At 37.8% G+C, this 15,102-nt stretch overlaps 1 protein-coding gene across 2 annotated transcripts in view; it reads right to left on the bottom strand.

The window, feature by feature from the left end:
- Nucleotides 1-2,512: 2,512 nt before the first annotated feature.
- Nucleotides 2,513-15,102, bottom strand: part of GNAS (GNAS complex locus) — a 146,768-nt gene continuing 134,178 nt past the window's right edge. For both annotated transcript variants that reach the window (XM_054173737.1, XM_054173738.1), the window contains exons 6-12: nt 9,560-9,614; nt 7,973-8,046; nt 7,215-7,273; nt 5,325-5,445; nt 4,171-4,301; nt 3,590-3,657; nt 2,513-2,724 (exon numbers count right to left, since the gene is read on the bottom strand). In XM_054173737.1, coding sequence (XP_054029712.1) covers nt 2,578-2,724; nt 3,590-3,657; nt 4,171-4,301; nt 5,325-5,445; nt 7,215-7,273; nt 7,973-8,046; nt 9,560-9,614 — 655 coding nt within the window. In that variant the 3' untranslated portion in view covers nt 2,513-2,577. The remainder of the gene's footprint in view (nt 2,725-3,589; nt 3,658-4,170; nt 4,302-5,324; nt 5,446-7,214; nt 7,274-7,972; nt 8,047-9,559; nt 9,615-15,102) is intronic.

Raw genomic sequence — 15,102 nt, 5'->3', positions numbered from 1 at the left:
GTTGGCACTAAATCAAAGATTTTGGCTCCTGTAACTAAAATTAAGGCTCGCAATGAATTTCCTTTCCACTGTGTGTGTCCCATTTTTACCTAGTGGAAACACCAGCCCTTAACCTACAGGCACTGGATACATTCTTAAATTGTAGGGGGCTATTTTCAGTCAAGTTCTCTGCAGTTCTACGAAGTTCTGGTGGCAACTTTCTAAACCTGTGAACAGGAAAGAGAATTTTAAAAAGATGAGTAGCAAATGCAGCTAAAAGTTTTATCCCATTTAGTGTCATCAGGAAGATCACTACTAATTTGGAACAAAGAGAGATGAGACGGTAACTCCATCACATCCCTGCTCTATGTGTGAACAGAGTAAGTGATTTCATTTTTGTTTCAAAGTTTAGCCACAAAAGCAATGAAAACTCAGAATTCTGAACAGTTGCAGTTCTTAGTATTAAAAAGGCATCTGATACCTGAAGCAAATCTAGCTGCACAGACATCACTGACCACACCCTAATTTTAATTTAAACTGGACCTTTTCCCAAAAAAGAAAGTTAACACAGTCTCTTGGGTGGAGGGAAGCTAGTGTGAAAGGCATAGAGGCAAGTATTTTTGTGTTTTTCTTTCTTTTGTTTTCCTTTTGAAGTCACTGCAGTAAGATCCAGATCAGTTTAGGGGTGTGAATGAAGGGGGAACAGGGGTGTTTTGAGTAATATAGGCTAACACTGTTCTAGATGTGTTATTAGAGCTGTAATTTCTGACTCTGTACAAATTGTACACGTAGGTTTAGACACATGAAAAAGTAACACACTCACAGAGACATAAAACACCTAGGTATAAAATATAAAGCAGTGTAGTAGTTACTAAAATTACATGCTCTCTTATTGCTACAGTGATTTTTGCTCTTTTTCTTTTTACTGTACCACATGTTGTTCTAAGCATATAATTTGCATAAATTATTCAAGTTTAAGAAAAAATCCACACATCTTCACTTTAAGCTACTTATATAGTTAATATAAAACAAAAAGGTTCTAAAGTATCTCTTTATTAAAAGAGAAATAAAAATGTCATCTGAAACTGGAATTCAGTGGCCAAATCCAAGGGCAGTGCACACCTTGTCATCCTGGTAGTAGTTTGCCCACACAGCGTCAGTGGAGGTTGGTGGGGTATTTGGCCCAGTCTAGAGATGGTCACCAGACCTGCATGATGCCCTATGTGTCTGTTATTGTTCTGCTTTTGTCTTTAGCAAAAAGGACTACGAATGACCAAAGACTAACATTTATAATTTGTAGCAAAATTTGGTTTATGTAGAAACAAGCCATGTTTTGCATTTGGATAGAGATTTAAATGAATTAAAGCTAAAAATTAAAAAGCATGATGCTGCAACATCTGGTCACTTGTTGAAGACCTCACTTTTAAAGTGGTTAAGTTTGCACAATTTGTACTTTTTTCTTTTTTTTTTTTTTTTTTCCCTCTCCTTTTTTTCTTTTTTTTCTTTTTTTTTTTTTTTTTTTTACTAAACAGTATTTTTCCTTCTTTTATAAACCAGAAAAACTAAACTACAGATAAATTTTCCCTACCTTGAGCTAATGCTGCAGATAGGGTTGACAAAGCTGTACAGCGCAATCAAACATACTTACATCTTAGCTCATTGTACAGGTACAGCCATAATCAAGGCACAAAGATCTTCTACAAGTTATTTTTTTTTTTTTCAATAAAGTTGTACAAAATAATACATTTTACAGTCTGTACAAGAATAATAATCCAGCAGTAAAATAAAAAATGAGGGGAGGGAAGAAGAAAAAGAAGGGAAAGACTGTGAGGACTAGAGTCCAGATAATGATTTTTATAGCAGACAGGATCATCAGTGGACAAACTGAAAACAGTGTGTGGTTAACTCTTTCTGCAATCACAGGCCATACGCAGTTCAATTCATGGATGTCCATGGTTGTCTTTAGACCACCAAGACTGGTTTTAAAAATACCCTTCTGAAAGGTAGCAGTTGGTTTTTGCACTGTCTAGGTCTGTTGTAGAACTGTCAGTATTTCTGTTCAAAGCCACATTACAGTCAGAGAACCAAACTCAAGTGTCTGTCTTCAAACTTGGTCTGTGACTTGGCACCTTCTTTAGTCTGATGCAGTGAATGATACAGAGTGGAGATCACGGGTTATATGATTATGCCCACAACAGTGCTAAATTACCTAAAGTTTTCTCTCCCCAATTTTTGTTTTATGTTTTAATTTTTTTTTTTTTAATCCCAAATTCTTTCAGGTGCTCCACATTCAGGGCTTTTAATTATTTTTTTTCCCCCTCTCTTTTTTGTTAATAACAGTGTTAGGAAATCCTCATGGAAATGGCCTTTTAAGTGTTAGGGGCCATCTCAAACTGTCCAAGGGTACAGAAGCAAGCTTAGAAGTGCTGCTATTGTCCAGCAAGGAGAAAAAGTTGAAGGGTGCAAATCAATAGGAGATTCAAACAGTTCTCTTCCACCCTATGTGGGCAAGGGTGTTTTTTTTCTTTCTGGGTTGGTTTGTTTTTTTTTTTTTCATAAGGAATAAGGAGTCCAAAACACAGAAAAAAGTGCTCTCCATCACAACAACTCGTATTGGCGAAGGTGCATGCGCTGAATAATGTCCCGACAGTCATTGAAAACTCTCCGGATGTTCTCTGTATCCACTGCACATGTGAAGTGAGGATAGCAATAGTGCCTTCCATCTCCACTCGCTGTGCTGATTCTCTGTTAAAGGTTAAGAGAGAAAGAGTGGGTTAAAATAAAAGTGACTGAGGAAGAAACCCCACATTCTCAAAACTTAAGATGAATGAAGGTTAGGATATGCAAGCATGAGTTGAGTTTTCAAAAGGTGAAACTAAGTGGCAACACACTCAGAGTCTTTCGCTTTCTTGCCTAAACCATGATATTTAAAATGATCAGAATTATACGGTGAGAAGGTCACTGCACACCGAGGAACTGCCGAGTTTAACGAGAACTCAAGAAAAATGCTGTTATTCATATGCAGCTGCGGCGAACTGAGCCACACAACTGCTAGTCGATCTGTCCATGAAGGAAGTGACATTTTGGCCCTTTCACAAGGTTTTTATCCCTGCTTATGGAAAACTTATGGAAAGCCCCGCTCCAAATTCTATTTTGCTTCATTTTAAAATGAGTCCACATTTTGATTGCTATACTCACCACTATAAGGAATTGACATTTTAAAACTGTTTGTCTATTATCACTTCAGCTGACCAGTAATGGAAAAGATAAAATGAAAGGAACATTAATATTTTACAGATGGTGCATCTTTTGATTAGTCTTTAGAAATAATGCATGGAAGAAAAATATGGTCTCACTAGTAACAGCAGGACTTCACTCATCCTGTTTGAGGTTTCTTAGTTCTCAACAATTTTTTTGCTATTTAATTACACACTGTGTCAACAAACAAATACCCAAGGAGCAGCTAACAAACAGCAGTAAAGCTCTTGAATGTAACAGTGTTTAATTCAGCATGGATGTTAAATATAAGCAGCACAAGAAGTGACAGTGCAATAGTAGAAGGTAAGAATCTGTTTTTGAGAAGAAATACTGAAAGAAAGGAAATACTTACAAGAAACTCATCTCTAATAAAATACTTGGCCCTTGTAACTCTGGGATCCTCACCAGGCTCTGGTGTTGCTGATGAATAATAAAATAAATATCTCATTAAAACTGATGTATTTTGGGGACAGTGCCTAAAAACTAACTTCTTCTGTTTTCTGCTCACATATAATAGAAACATGCTTTGCAAAACTGATTATGAGATAAGACAAACCATAACAATACTTAGAACAGCAAGACTGAAGGAGAACAAAGGAACATTACAGGGGCCATAGTACCAGGCTTTTGGTAGGTTACAGAAATGACCACAGATAGGACTACAGGCAGTCCAGGACACACCTTTGTGACAAGCTGTACTGTGGTCTGCATCAGCAAAGCAACAGATTTTGGCATGATGACATTATTAAGGTATTAACTGTATAAATTACAGGATTCTCTCATTAGTAGCACGTAGAATTTAACATTATAGTTTGACTGAAAGACAATGACATCTACTTAAGAGTTTTCAAGTCTTAGTTGAAATTACCAAAACCATTACTGATGTGATTTAGAAGGACATGACAAATTGCTAATAAAAACTAAAAACCTTACCATCATCTGGTGTAGTGTAGCGAGCAAATTCTGGAAAGTAGTCTTCAATTTTTGATTTCCCTGCTAAAACTTTCTCTGCTAGCAAGTCTTGTTTATTCAGGAAAAGAATTACTGAAATGGTCCGTAGCCACCTGTAGACAACAGAAACCAAACACTCTGAGAAGGCGCACTGCTGAAATCACACAGCAAAACACTCCACCGTAATCCAGCTCAGCATGGCATACTGCAACCATTTTTGAAAGGTTCCTTTTACACTTGAATCCAGTGGTGCATTTCCAGCTGTACACACCCTGAGTTGGGTTTGTGAGCTTCTAACCTGGGGAATGAAAGCTGCCCTCTTTTTCCTGCTAATTCAAATGCATCACACAGGTGAACATAGCCCCTTTTTAGTGTGCTACTCCCTCCCTGCTGTAAGCACTTCAGCCTCAATATGGCAGCTACCCAGTTGTACCTCTCCAGACTTTCCTTCAATTAGCTAAGTGTAGCAGACATTAATGTAATGTCCTGACAGCAGCTGGTCAGAGACTAGATTGGACTGTACTGAGAAGGAAACAACAAAGGCCATGCTATGGTTGGGGGTTAACCGCAGTGGGCAGTGAAGCACCACACAGCTACTCTCTCACTTTTCCCCCTTAGTATGACAGGGGAAAAGGAAAGGAAGAATAAACCCAAGAAAATCTGGAGATTAAGCTAAAAAAATGTAAGTAATATTTTTTTAATAAACAAAGGGAGGTAGAAGAGAACAAACCAAACCAAGAGATGCAAAGGCAATTACTCACCTCCTCCTGTGGGTAGACCAATACCCAGCTAACGGGCTAACTCCCTCTTCCTTTCTATTACTGAGCATGACATTATATGGATACTTCTTTGGTTAGTTTGCATCATATGCCTGCTTGTGTGCTTATTCTGTACCCCCAACCTATTCACTGGGAAGAAACAGTGAAGGCTTTGATGGTCCCCAAATGCTGTTCAGCAGCAGCTACAACATTAGTGTGCTACTAGAATTGTTTTGGTCAAAATCTAAACCATGGCATCATATGAGCTGCTATGAAGAAAATGAACCCTATCCTGGCCCAGTACACAACTCTTGACTACAGTATAAGAGAGTATTATTAATTTATGTGGTATGAACATTGAAGCTTCAATTCACAGACCTGTTGTTCCAGATGCTCTTGAAGAGGTTTAGTGCTTCTTGAAGCCGATTGGTCTGATTGTCCTCTCGTATAACCATGTTGTAGCTACTGCTCGCGACCACAAATATGATAGCAGTCACATCTAAATCAAGAAATACCCAGTAGTTAATACCAAACTCCAGAGGAAATACCCATAAATCCCAAAATTCAACAAAAAGCTGCCAGACTTCCAGCTTCATGAAGAGAATAGGCTGGAATGCTCCTGCTGTCAGGTCTTTAAATATCAGAAATAAAAAGAGAAAGCAAAGAAACCATTAAAGATAGGAAAGGCAGGAACAGACAGAACAACAGAAAACACAGAAAAGAAAGGAACAGAAACAAGAGGAAAAAAATGGATAAATGGCACTTTTGGTCTGTGTGAATAAAAATAGCAGATTGCTGTGAATCCATGGTTAATTGTTCTAGTCCTGTAGTGTACTATACAGCTCAGAGGCTTCTCTGTCTTTCCTTGGAGATACTCCGAGTATCTCAGAGAATCCAGATCTCTGTGTTTCTCTGTGGCTGCCCTGCTCTAGATCCTTTGCACTGACAGTCTCATCTACCTCAGAGACTAACAGCAGAAGAGATGAGTCAGATCATGAGGGAACAGGAAGAGGAAGGAGCAGAGGTAAAACCCAAACAAATCTGTTATTAATAGCACAGAAAAAAATATTGCACAGTAGTTCCACACAGCTATAAAGGGTTCAGGTGATACTCTGATACTAACTGTAATAAATCACAATGGATTCTAAGTTGCCTTCTACTTTATCTGTTCTTTGTAGAATGTCATTATAACTGCTCCTCAAAATGACAGACGTTTGCATAGCTTCATGAATACTTTCTCCAAAGAACAAAGAAAAGAGACAAAAATATTTTCCCCAACTCCAGCTTCACAAAAAGTTGTGTGGAGAAAGGTTTTGCATCTAAATGGAGATACAGAGTGTGAAACTAACAGCTTTGGTGAAAGTACATGCAACACAGAACTACTCATTTAAATTGTATGGGAGTTAAGAATATAAACACCTGAACTGAACTGATGGGGTCATCAGGGCTAAGACTCCACATGTTCCGCAGTACCTGCAGATCTTCCAGGTCTTAACCTGTATTTTGGCTGGTGCTATCTTAGCACTCCAAGATACTAAGCTTATAGGCAGGTTACTTAAACAATGGTATTTATTTTATGTTTCCCACAGGGGCCCGCCCCTGGGCTATTTTTCTAGAGCTTACATTAATACACACAGATTCCTAGAAAAGTGCAGATTTATAAACTGCCATGAACTTTTTTGACAAGGGCATTTTAGGGCTGCAGTACACAGTGCTGTAGCACAGTACACATGCTGTGTGACACCATGGCTAACAACACTGATGTTCCCTACAACGTCACACTGCATTAATGTGCAGTGCTGGCTTGGCCCAAAGCACCCATAACATAGCAATGTGGCTGCAATTATGTGCAGAATGATGATATTCTCATTTTATGCATACGTTAATTATCCTCTAATTGTGTATTTTGTACAGACACAAGCATATGTAAACCTTCACTTGGAAGACAGAATATAGCTTGGAATTTAACACCCACATAGCTGGCAAACAACACATGAACCCACCACCAAAGTACCCTAAAAAACAAGGACAGGAAAGCCAAAGAAAATGGACAAACCACGTTAAGTTGTTAAACTTAATTCCTGGATACTCTAGACAGTGACAGAAGTTTACATGCCAAGAAAAATTCCATCCTGTATGACTGTTTGGATAATTCCTTCTCAAGCTACATAGAAAAGAAGATAGCTTCCATGCAGTGAGAAATTAAGACTGAGCATTACATTTTTGCAGAGAGCTATTTTATAAAGCAAATGTAAATTCTAATCATACCATTAAAACACTGGATCCATTTTCGGCGTTCATCTCTTTGTCCTCCAACATCAAACATACTAAGGGAAAAAAAAAAATCCAGTCAGAATACAGTTTTAGTTTTAGTTCCCCAAACACAAAAAGAAAACCTAACACATTTCAGGACTTCCATGTCATAGGAGCTGAAATGAATCAAGGATTAAGAGAACCTGAACAGGCTGGAGGTTAAGGAATTCTGGCATATGTACACTGGAGATTTTTTTCACTCTCACAATCCAAGACATTAAGAAACTTCCTACAACAACATCATCTGTTGAAACAAGTATCACAGATCTAAAGTCAACAAGACCAGACTAAAACTCAGCAGTTTTTGTTTGGGTCAAGCAATCTTTCTCACCTGGGACAGTAAAGAGAACATTCTGTTACTTAGATACGTACACATTTTTGGCCAAATGTGTCACTATATACACTAGCAATGAATTCAATATTCAGAAAAGGCATTAGAAAAAATAGATTTAAAATGATTTAAAACAAACAAACCCCAGAAAATAGCACAGCAATTTAATTTCTTTAAAAGCCAGACTACTACATTAAAAAAGTATCATAAAATACTAGTTTTCTACTACACATCAACTTGAGAAATACAGTACCCTCAATGACTATGTGCCAGACTGGTCTTCAATTTACCCTGGTATTTGTCTGCTTTGTACTTAAAAAACAAACAAACAAACAAACAAAAAAAAAAACACAAAAGAAAAAAAAAAAAAAAGGATACTTACTGAAAATTTACTTTGTCCACCTGAAACTTGGTTTCAAAAATTCCTGATGTCAAAACTCTGCATCTGAGAAGATCCTAGAGCATAAAGGAGGAGTCATTGATTCAATATGGGTACTTCATAATTCTTCATAAATCCAGCAAGCAAAATAAACCCCTTTTACCCTGAGAGTGATGACAGCATGTGTGCTGTACTGCAAACCCAGGGACCAGAGCCATTGGGAACCTGCATCTGAGGTTCTGATCTTGAACATGTGTGTACATATGGGCATGAGCAACTTTGAAGGTAGGTGTGTTTTCACAAGCAGGTTTTAATGGTAAGCTCGGAATTAGAGGAAACATTTACAGGCCAATTAAAACAAGGAGTGATCATAATAGCAGAGACCCATCCCTAGAGATTAGAATACTAGGGGTTGGAAGGCACCTCCAGAAATCATCGAGTCCAATGATTAGATGATGCATTCACGGATTTCAGTGGGATTGTGGCATGCAGCAGGATCTTTACCACCAAGTAATTCCGAACCCCAAAAGATCTCTTTCCCAACTGTTCAGTGCTTGGCTATTAGATGAAGTGCCTAGGACTCTGAATTTTCTTTTTTCTTCTTTTAAACAACCAAGAGCTCAACCACTTAAGCCTTACAAAAATTAGGCTCTTCAAAAATAAAATTTGTAATTTCCTGTGCAGACAACACTGATCATCAGAAGTTGTAAGCTACACACAACGACAATTGTCGTAAGGGCCACAAAATCCTATTAAACCCAAGTTGTATTGGCTTTTATATGCGTTCCATTGCAAAGCTCTGACAGCCACATATGGTGCCTAGTGGGTAATGGATCCAGAAGAACCTAATTTGCATCTGCTGTAGACTGAGTATGCAGCCCAAATATAACTAACTACAAAATACCACTCTGAATTCAAGTACAGGTTTTGTAACTTAGGACTTAATGTTTTGGAGTCTAAGCATCAGATAAATTGTAACATTTGCAGCAGACACTTTGCCTCTAATATGAAACTGATACTTAGCAGAGAATTACAGAATGAAACCATTCTGTGTGGGTTGGGAGGGATCTTTAAAGATTGTCAGTCAAACCCTGTTGAGCAGAGACATCCTGAGCTAGAGCAGGTTTCTCAGAGATACATCAAGCCTGATCTTCACAGAAAGAGTGACTAGCTATTGGAATGAGCAGCTGGGGAGATGGTGGAGTCACCGTCACTGGAAGTGTTTAAGAAGAGACTGGATGGGGCACTTAGTGCCATGGTTTAGTTGATTAGATGATGTTGGGTGATAGGTTGGATTTGATCACCTCAAAGGTCTGTTTCAACCTGGTTAATTCCATTCCATTCCACTCCATTCCATTCCATTCCATTCCATTCCATTCCGTCTCCAGGGATGTGGTCTTCACCACATCCCCAGGTAACCTGTTCCAGTGTTCCACCACACTCATAGTAAATAATTTGTTCCTACATTACTTTGCCCATCCAAATGACAAACTAATGTAAAGTGTGTGGCCACACCCATGATTAGAAAATTACTGAGATAATTATCCTCAAAAATGGAGGGGACAGATACATTGTGCAAACTTTCCTTACCTGGTCAGATGGTGTATACTCGTTTTGTTTGACTATGTCAATCTTGTCTAGAAAACTGGGGAGAGAAAGGAAGAAGAGTAAGTTTTCCTCTCAAATTAGAAATCCAATCAAACACTTTAGTAATCACCAGGTTCTCAGGTAAGCACTAGTGTATTTTAATGGGCTCGGTGTCACAAAATGCTGAAGACACTTAAATTGCAGCAGATGCGCACTAGCCTTTCAAACCTGCATTTCCTAGCAGCACCCAGCAGAGGGCCAAATGCACGGTTTCATCAATCGGGGTCCAGTCATCTCATTCCAACCCCCTCCCACTCTGCTCCCTCTGCTACAAACATATCAGCAGCTCAAGTAAATAATTTATATAAATTGTACGATATAACCTGCTACTTATTACAGTTAAACCAAGGACTCAAATTGTCTGCATGTCATTTTCCTGAAAGAGAAGCATTTGAAAAAAAAATCTTATCACTGTAACTTAGAAGAAATTAAACCCCTAAACCAATTTAATTAGAAGTTCAGTTAAATTAGACGGAGTCCTAATTTTCTGTTAATTCTTGCCACCAGTTTTTCAGTTTATTTTCTGAAAAAGCAGCATTAGTTAGCCAGAGGGGTATAAAAAGAGATGTATTTTATTCAAATTCATTAGGCACTACTTAAAGATGATAACCTGCCATCTTTAAAATACTTTTACCAGTTAACTGTAACCCCCTAAATATCTTCCACTTCAACTCAAAAAGCAAAAATCTCAAGGAATCAATTTGTAACTGCTTCACTGCAGTTTGAGTGAGACTCAAAGATGTAGCAAACCAGCAGCTTTGCAACGCAGATTTTAAGCTGTCCCCACCCCAGTCACAGTGTCCAACACCAAAAGGCTCAGACACCTTCCTTTAGTATTATGAGGAAATCTAGCAAGGTGTCTACAGTTAACTTTACCCATAACATTAATGATTAATCACAGTCTTAAAACCAATACACTTAAATTTTCCTTTTTAATTCCTTGCATGAATTCTTCACGAAGCAGAAAGACAGAAAAGCTGAGTTTTCCCTTTGGCTCCCTACACGGGGAGGTACACTCCAAGTGCGCTAACTACGGCTGCAGGCAACAATTTAAAGGGGAGGAAGAGGTATCCACGTCCAACATTCATAAATCAGAAACCAAAACCCCAATAAAACCAACAAGGGTCATAGCCCTCAGTTTCAGCCCCTGCTTCCCAAGTGACTTTCTGATACACCTAATGAAGAGCAGGGAAAGGAGGAAAAAATGATTTTATGTTTTAACAGTGGCTTCAGTTTCAAGCCCTTTTTACCAGGAACTACATGGACATCTTGTTTCAGAGACCAATGTAAAGTAACTTTAGTCTGAGTTACAGAATAAAACACATTAAAATGTATCTTACTAAACACGCTACTAAAAACATGAGACAAAGTGTAAACATCAATTTCCATCGTGACAGATGAGGTGGAGACAGATATAAGGATAAAATTGTTGACAAAATGTCTACTGCAATTTGCAAGCTGGTTTGTTTTTTTTCTTCTTCCAAGGCTTCTAAGTAATTTTAATTTTTTTGTTTGACTTGTTTTTAAATCCAAATGAAAAGAAGCTCTTTGTTCAGTATACAGTATACCAAGCAAGAATTCCAACTAATACTAGTGCTGTCACATTATATTCTCTCCTAAGAACACTGTTTCAGAACCATGTGACAATTCCACAAGCCAGAGAATGCTTTAAAAACGTTCAGAACACAACATGTTCATACAAATTTTAAGGTGATTACTAACAACGACCCTGCCTTTCTGCACAGAATTTATCTAAGCATAACATTCTATGCAAGGTTCCACAGAGGTGGATATTTGGGTTTGGGGTGGGGTTTTTTTTGTTGGTGTTGTTGTTTTGTGCTGCTTTGTTTTTAAATACCCTGCTAATCAGCTTAATGGATTTTGGAAACTGACAATTAGAAAATAACAACAAGATATTGCTAAAACCTGGAACTGAAAGTACAAACCTCTTACTGTTGTTTATGCAGACTATTTTTAGGCCTATGATTTCCTTGAAAAACATCAGCCACATAGGAGCAGCAGTACTGTACTTGAGATGAATTCCAATAGCAATGTTCATGCCAGGTAAAACAAGGTCGAATGGAATAAACCTTTCTTCTTCCCCCCAAAACAAGTTCCAACATTCACTAACATCTGATACGAGTAACAATAATCATTCAAGTCCTTCACTCTGATAGTTAGCAGAAATCCTACCCTGCTTCCAGAGGCATTTCAGGGAAAATGGAGCAAAGCAGTATGTTAAATGAAGATTTCCTCCTCTGTGTGTGCCTTTTCCTGAGTCTGCTCTAGCAACCTCAGAAAAGGCTAAAGGCTTTAAAAATCACTTTGATTTTTCTTTTTTTGCACAAACATAAAGAAAACGTGTACATTCTTTCAGCTGGTCTCTAAGGGGAAAAGAGCAGCAAAAATTCAACCTAGTCTGGCACACCTAAAGTAAGGAGCAACAGTGGGAGCAGGAGAGTTCAGAAAAAAATCAACACACAATGCTCAGAGACTTCCAAGTCGATGTTAGTCAAGATCAAATAATTTATCCAGTAAATTAAACTAATAATCAAGTCAGAGGAGAACAAAGCCTAATTCAAAATAAAAACAAATTCACCATCATTAATTTCTATTTTTAATTCTTGTTATGCTCTACCCAAAACACAAGTGAGGCCCCTTCAGTACTACCTTGAGTGCTGAGTTCACTGCTGTTATAGACTGTTCTAAGTACACTGGAGGTATGCCCATCTACCATGTCAGCAATGAATTTCGCAGGAAGAAAAAAAAAAGTGACCTTGGTGAAACAATTCAAATAAAACTGTCAAACCACAAACCCAGATTTTATACTGCAAGTGAGTCTTGCACCAAGTTACAGTGATTTTTTTTTTCTTCTGTAAAATTTTCCCAGAGGTTATATGTGAAAGCTATTTTCCAGAAAGCAAATAATTCATTCAGCATCGCTGCCAATTCTTAGGGCCAGATTCTGAACATGACTAAATAACAGGATCAGTCATTGCACTGCAAAATACTGTCCTTTAGTCCAAGGTACGTGGTAATAAAATGAAAGGCATTAATAAAATTTTAGAACGATCTAGAATAATAACAAAAAAGCCACTTTATCTTTAGGGTTCCCTTCTTCAGACTGAGGAAGGAAAGACGTGAAATGTTTTAAATAGATCTTTGTGAAGAGCCAAGTGTCTTTAATTTTAAGGGGTGCACTTAGGAGATAGACTTCACAGAGAGAGATATGCAGAAGCTATCCTTAGCTCCTGCAAGTCAAAGTAATTAAGTCATAGATGTACCCCATTTCTTTCCAAAATTTTAATAATCCTATTATGTCAAACCCATACCAAATTTCAGATCAAGATATATACCAGTTACTGATTTATCCTGGAGTTTCTTCATACAGAAAGAGTTTTATCCCTGTATGTGGTGAATTTCCTGAATGAACAACGTTGCTGCCAGACTAAGAACTGCAGTCTGCCCTCATTTTTCCTCACTGAAAAGGTGTGTAACACTTTAAATCTTCTGCCTCAAGAAACAACACAACTTCGTTGTTTTGGGAGGAACAGGGAGGGGGAAATCAGACTGCCTTTCCTTCAGCATTTCCTGACAGTCTGTTCAATAAACAGTAACTTGAAATTTTACTCTTTGTGATCTGACGAAATGCTTGGCAGACAAGGATTAATTTTTTTTTTTTTTATTTGTGAAGGAGAGCTTTTGTTTTCAGTCTGGAACAACCCTGGAAAGGTCTCTTCAAACTGACAACACACCTATATTTGAAGAGCTTTATTTCTAACAAGGGTTTGTTTTTTTTTCTCAAGTCATAACCTGAAGTTGTACACAAAATGTTTCTCTTAAAAGACACACTAAAATTGCATCTTTAATGTTAGCATAACGCTGCATATTGAGGATTCAAAATTACAATCCCAGCTAAATACAACATTTGTTTATAACTTAGAACCCTCAAGAGTAGTACTTGAACTCCGTATTTGTGAAGTTTCTCGCCTCTGAAAGCCTCAAGGTGTTTTACAGACAGTAATTCATACCCACAACTCCTTCCTGCCTTCATTCATGCTGCATTTCTTGCCTCTGCCATTGCATCCTGAAATGCACACCTTACGTTATCCCTATTTTAAAGAGAGGCACAGAGGGAGTAAGTTAATTGCCTAGAGTCCCTTGAGTCAGCAGAAATGCAATTTTCTTTTCCTCCAAGTCATGTGTTTTTATCAAGATATTACTAGGAATTAACCAGAATATTACTAAGAATTAGTTTGATTTACCCCAATCACCTCTAAACCAGTTTTAACAATTGTCTACATCCAGAAATAAATTAACATTTGTTTAGTGATCTTCCTGAAGATCAAACCGTGTTGAAGCTGCAGCCAAAGGAGTACTACACAGCTACTACATTCTCTTTTAAAGACTATTTGAGCAGTGAAATACCTAAATTATGTACTGTAACTTTAGCATAGTTCAAAACCATGTTAATGCAGAGTTTTCCCAACCCCTGAAAAAACAGGTCTATGACAGTGTCGAAGCCATGGCTTCCCATGCAGGACAGTGCACTGACACCCGCTCCTGGGCATGGGGGTTATTTTCAGCTGGAAGCACACATGTGCACATTGACTGTTCTTAGTCCGTCCACTTCTGCTGTTCTTGGGAGCAAGCAGGGGATTGGGTGTAGGGGGGAAATCCTACTCCTTAAACTGATATTAAAGATTGCTTTTACATTTCAGCTAGTTTATTTTGCAAGAGAAGCAGAAAAACAGGCAAAGTTACAGGAGTGATGAAAATAAAATAAGCAAACCGTCAATCTGCCGGTACTTCTTGGTATCCTGCAAACACTGACAGTGTATGCAATGGAACTTGATTTAGATCAGAATGAAACTAAATGCTAAAATCAGGGCTGTAGTAGACTGGAATTTTTGTTTGCTTGTTTGTTTTGTTTTTAAAGTTATACTGGCATTTTCTATGATTTGTAAAGGTGGAACTTTTACTGTTAAAGTGGGCACAGAAGACATGTTACTGGATGATTAAAATATCAAGAAAGTCACAGCACTTTTTCTGTCTAAATAGAACCTGATAAGGAGAAAAAAAAATCCTTCAAAACCTTTGCAATTACTTCAGAAGAAAAAAAAAAAAGCCTTTAGAGACAGGCACAAAGGGACAGTATTGGAACAAATGTTACTGGAATCACTGTGAGAGCACTATATTGCATGTAAAAAACATTTCACATAAGATGTTCCTGTAACAAAACTCTGCATGTTAGCTCTCACACATTAGGACCCCATTCAAAACCAGATTTCTATTGGAAATGAACTTCAAAGCGTAGTGTAAAACTTGAACAGAAGGAAACTGAAATACCACTCTTCAGAAAACCTTCCAAGAAGCTGCAAACATTTTTTGTTATTTCCAAAGTCAAGTCAAACACCCATTGTGTTTAAGAGAGTCTAAAGCCCAACATTTAATTAGAGATAGTATTAATGCGCACATATCCCAGA

The sequence above is a fragment of the Dryobates pubescens genome, chromosome 26 (assembly GCF_014839835.1).
Source record: "Dryobates pubescens isolate bDryPub1 chromosome 26, bDryPub1.pri, whole genome shotgun sequence".
In the NCBI taxonomy this organism is placed as follows: domain Eukaryota; kingdom Metazoa; phylum Chordata; class Aves; order Piciformes; family Picidae; genus Dryobates; species Dryobates pubescens.
The sequence above is the reverse complement of the archived record's forward strand: the minus strand, read 5'-3'. Positions and strand labels throughout refer to the sequence as shown.